At 54.6% G+C, this 5,255-nt stretch overlaps 1 protein-coding gene across 1 annotated transcript in view; it reads right to left on the reverse strand.

Moving 5' to 3' along the window:
* PRDM15 (PR domain containing 15) overlaps positions 1–5,255 on the reverse strand; it is an 81,921-nt gene that overhangs the window by 27,720 nt on the left and 48,946 nt on the right. The window contains 3 exon segments of the mRNA XM_011954223.1: positions 3,095–3,182; positions 3,801–3,895; positions 4,146–4,327. Coding sequence (XP_011809613.1) covers positions 3,095–3,182; positions 3,801–3,895; positions 4,146–4,327 — 365 coding nt within the window.

Below are 5,255 nucleotides of genomic sequence, written 5' to 3' on the forward strand. Positions count from 1 at the left end.
CCACCACAGGCCACACCTTACAGCGCTGTGGCATCGGACCACCACAGGCCACACCTTACAGCGCTGTGGCATCGGACCACCACAGGCCACACCTTTACAGCGCTGTGGCATCGGACTGCCACACTCCCCTCAACTTGGGTCTCCTGAACAGCATAGGTGAGCCTCCCACCAGGTGGGTGCTAAAGAACACAGGTGAGCCTCCCTCCCAGGCAGGGACTGAATAGCACAGGCAGCCTCCCTTCCAGGCAGGCGTTAAATAGCACAGGTGAGCCTCCCTCCTGGGTAGGTGCTGAACAGCACAGGTAAGACTCCCTCCCGGGCAGGTACTAAACAGCACAGGTGAGCCTCTCTCCTCGGTAGGCGCTAAACAGTACAGGCGAGTCTCCCTCCCAGGCAGGTGCCGAACAGCACACATGAACCTGTCTCCCAGGAAGGTGCCGAATAGCACAGATGAGCCTCCCTCCCTGGCAGGTACTAAATTATACAGGTGAGCCTCCTTCCCAGGCAGGTCCCAACTAATACAAGTGAGCCTCCCTCCCAGGCAGGTGCAAAACAGCACCATGAGCACCCCCCGCTGGGCAGGTGGCTCCACTAGTCCTGCAGCCCCGAGGAAGGCAATGGTGCTGCCAAGAGCGTCAGCTTTCTCCCTCACAAGCCCCTCTTGACCATGGAAAGAGAACCTACTTCAGACCACTCCCCAGCTGTCCCGGACAACTCTGCCAAACCGAGGGTGGCTTCTCCCACAGCCACCCACTCATTGCCAGTTAGGGAACCCAGATGGGCACGGGGTCCCAACAATGCTGCTCTCTCCAGTAACCCTGCTGCCGAGGAGGTCTAGGTTTATGTCTGAATAAATGAGCCACTGAGAACAGCTGCCTACTGGGGTCTGATGAAGGGAGAGGGGCGCAGGGCACCCAGGGATGGAGAGGGGGTTACTGGGGGAGGCTGGTGGGCTGCATTTTGCCTGAGGGCCTGGATGTGAGCCTCTGCTATTCTGTAGCACAGTATTTATGGTCAGAGACAGCACAAGGAACACGATGATGAGCTACACCAGCACCTGGTCACACCACAAGGGACAGGCACCACCACAACAGATCCTGTGGAGGGAGTCTCAGAAAACCCACAAGACTGTAACATTTTAAAACTTTCCCCCACATTGTACGAATTCTTGGTTTGTCAAAGGAAGATACACATTCTCTTAACTTCAATACCATAAATAAGTATAAGAGCATGCAAATCATATATATTATGCAAAGGAGCTCCATTTCCAGGTTTTTATCCTGTCTTTTCAGTCTAAAATGGGTAACCTTTGAAACTAGAGCATCTCAGGGGAAAAGGTGGTGTGATGCAGGTCTCTGGCGCTCTTCGGGTTCCAGGTCACTAACGAAGGCCAGCGCCTGGCCTAACAGCACCTCTGGCTGACAGGAAGTCCCTGCTGCTTAGCCGCTTCTAGTACTTTGTTTTATTTGGGTCCAGAGAAATAGTTAAAAATAACAGGAGGCAATGCCTCCTCCTCAACCGCGAGTCTGCCTCATCAAAGCGCCTTAGATGCTAGCATCACTCTTAGGAAGCCCGACACCCTCGCCTGCTACACTCCCGCGGGACCGCGGGGGCCCCAAGGGGAGGTTCGCAAACAAGATGAAGGTTCATCTGTCTGGCCAGGGCTGCACTAAGTGGAAGTCTTCAGGGGGCTGAGCCCCAGATTTCTTGGGAATTCTTGTGATAGGAGGGCCTAAAATGCAGGAGGTGCGGCACACTGGAAATTCATCCAGAAGCTTCTGGAGGCCACCTCGTGCCAGACATGGATCCTTCAGAGCCACTAAAGCTCAGGCAAAACATGACTCGTTCCTGCCCCTCCAAACAGTCCAACCTGGGGAAGAAGGCGTCAGGGAGGAAGAACCAAGCCCTGATTTCAAACAGGAGCCCTCAGAGTAGAACTAGTCGACCCCACCAAGGGCCCCCCGTCCCCAGCAGCCGTGGCAGGAGAGCAGAGCCTCTCACACGGCCCTCGTGCAGCAGCCCTGGCCAGGGCCCCTGGGAGTCCACTGCTGTGGGTGCCCTGTTCTCAACACAGGGGCGGGTGGCACCTTAACAACAACAACACAGAGACGCAAGTGACAGACACAGAGGCAGGCGGACAAGGACGGGGTGGGCGTCGAAGGCTAACCTGGTAGGTCTCTAAGCCGACTGCCGCCGGGCCCCCCCTCTCCAGGGTGTGCTATGAGTCCTAGAGAGAGGGGGACACAAAGGCAACAGTGACTCACCCCTCTGTGCCCCGCTGGGGACCCCTACTGCTTGGGCCTCCAGTGCCACCCACCACTGGGAATGGGGAACCACATCCCAGAGGCTGCACGTCATCATCACTGAAGAATACAGGGGCATCCTCGGGCCACGTGGAGAAGCGCAGCCGGCCTTGGCCTCCTTGTGGTGTCTGCTTTTCTTTGGTCTGCTTACTTGCTAGCAGCAAATTCGGTCAGAGAGACAGGGGCCTCAGACGCCCCCCAGGCCCACAGAGGCCACCTCTCCACTACAGGCTGGTCCAGGCACACCCGGCTTCAGGCCTCACACAAGGAAAATGCTTTATTTTTGGAGACTGGTGCACACAAGCAGGCTCAGAACAAAAAGGATGTGTGCAGGGGCAACCCCGTTCCACCCTGGACGACGCAGGAGACGTGGATGGAGGAGGGCTCGCGGTTAGGAACCAAGCAAGCGAGCCGGCGCTCACTCCTCCAGCCATTATCCTGACCTTTTCCTTTCTTCCTCAGACGGCCCTAGAAAACACTGGACACTGCTGCTCCCTGTTTTCAGCCAGAACGGCCCCCCGCTTTACAATGCTCTCCAATGTGGGGCCATACGCAGCTCGGCTGACAAATGCAGGAAGAAAATCAATCCCTTTTAACTGGAAAGTTTCCATCTGTGTATCTTTAGGATAACAACTGCTTTGAAGCAACATGGACAGAGGGAAATGGTAAAAGTGAGGCTGTCTATTCATGAGAACAATCTTTACTTCAGCCTAAAGTTCCCCGGCCTCTGCAGCGTGTCTGAGAATCCGCACTGCACAGGGGCCGAGGGGAGACCTGAGCGGCGCCCTCACCTGTCCTGCAGTTGTGGAACTCCAGCGCGCTCTCGATGCGGAAGGTCTTCTCACAAGTGCCGCACCGGTACCTGTACTCGCCGTCCACCTGGTCAGAGGGATACGCGTGAGTGAGACGGCCCGGCGCAGAGTCCACAGAGGCCAAGCCCCCGACGCGCTGCGAGGGCGACTCCGCACCTGTGTCTGGTACGACTCTGACCTCCACCACCCTCCCGCTCTGTTTAAGAATACAAAGGATGTATGCTCTTGCTGTTCACCTGCCTAGAAAGGGAACCCCACACTCAGGGGGCCCCAAGCCCAGCACCTAACACTTCCATTCTCCTGAGTCTTCCTGCTGCGCTGGTGGGCATCTGACCGGGACCAGGGGCTGCCAGGTGGCCCAACGATGCCTGGACACCCACAGCCCTCACCGGCTCTCATCCCTCCTGGGACTCTCTTCTCAGGGACGCCTGGGCACCCAGAGCCTTCGCCCGCTCTCCTCCGTCCCTCACAGCCCTGGCCCGCTCTCCTCCCTCCTGGGACTCTCTCTTTTCTCAAGAACGCCTGGGAACCCACAGCCCTCCCCCACTCTCCTCCCTCCCCCACAGACCCTGCCCACTCTCCTCCCTCCTGGGATTCTTTCTTCTCATTGCAACATGGTGATTTGGTCTGTTGTCTGCCTCATCCACACAACTGGGAAGAGAACCCTGGGCTTATTTCCACCCACCTCGTTCCTGCTATGCTTGTAAGAAACGTGCTGCTTTAGGCTCTCTTTGCGGCTGAACAATTTTGCACACTCTTCGCACTTAAACAGCTTGTCACCTGAGGAACCAACCAACCGAGAGTTCATTCACTACTTAGAGCACTTACTGACAGAAGCATGGCCACCGGGGAAACGCCCCCCCGAGCGGACTTAACTCCCTCCATGCGAAGGCGCTGCAGAGATGATCGCCCACCAACCGCAGCCTCTCACTGGCGCAGCTCGTGGGAGACGACCCAAGGAGAGGAGACTCCATGCTGTCCTCCCACCCCCAGCCTCGGCCCCCGGCGCCGGCCGGCCGTGCAGACTCACCATGCGAGCGCACGTGCCTGCTCAGGTTGCTGCTGTTCTGGAAGATCTTGCTGCAGATGTTGCACTGGTAAACCCGCTTGTGCTCCCCGAGCTGTTTGATGAGCTTGCGCCGGATGCCGTGTCTACTCGAGAGAATTAAGCTCCTCTTGAGTGTGATGGTGTTATTCTGATGATGGGTGAACCTGCCCGGGGACGTCAATAAGTTGGGAAAAGACAGGTGGGAAAAAAGTTCCAGGTTACAAGCAGCGTGGAAATGGCCTCCTTCCAAAACTTGCCAGCTAATCCCGAGCCTGTACGCAAGAAAGGAGGGTATGCATCCGGGCATCACTCCCAGCTTCCAGGGCACCTGAAAGGGACACCTTGAATATATAATGACATCAGGCAGCTTTAGCTGTAACAGCCACACACCAGACTGTGTTCTAACTCTGGCCACCAGAAAGCCTGGAGGTCAATTTGTGCCTCAATTAGAATAACCACATCTGTTTTCTGCTCTTGTCATTCTGTCTTAACTCTCCTCTGTTTTACATATTATCTGTACCTGATTTTTAAAACTTCTTTTCCCTATTAAATGTATTTTTGATGGTAAGCCACCTGAACTCTTTTGGGCAATAAGATCAACTATAAATAAATAAACAGGTAACATCATTTCCGACATTATTTTGCCAACTATAAGAGGTGATCCAAACAGGGCCCCAAAAAATGACCACCAACTTATTCAACTCCAGGGTAAAAATAACCCAAGAATCATAACTAAAACACAGGGCAATCTGTTAAATTCACTGAAATTCAAATAGCAAAGTGTTTTATCACAGCAGCACTGCGAAAGCTAGAAGCAACCCAGCTGTCCATCAGTGGATGCACAAAAGACGGGGCATATGCAATATTACTCAGTGTTGAAAAGGAATATTACTCAGTGTTGAAAATGAATATTACTCAGTGTTGAAAAGGAAGGAAATTCTGACACATGCTACACATGGATGAGCCAGGGTGGAATAAGCCAGTCACATAAGGACAAATTCTGTCTGATTCCACTTCTATGACATCTCTAGAGTCATCAAATCCACAGAGACAGAAAGTAGAATGGTGGGTGCCAGGGGCTGGGGGAGGGGG

The sequence above is a fragment of the Colobus angolensis genome, unplaced genomic scaffold, assembly GCF_000951035.1.
Source record: "Colobus angolensis palliatus isolate OR3802 unplaced genomic scaffold, Cang.pa_1.0 Scaffold38, whole genome shotgun sequence".
In the NCBI taxonomy this organism is placed as follows: domain Eukaryota; kingdom Metazoa; phylum Chordata; class Mammalia; order Primates; family Cercopithecidae; genus Colobus; species Colobus angolensis.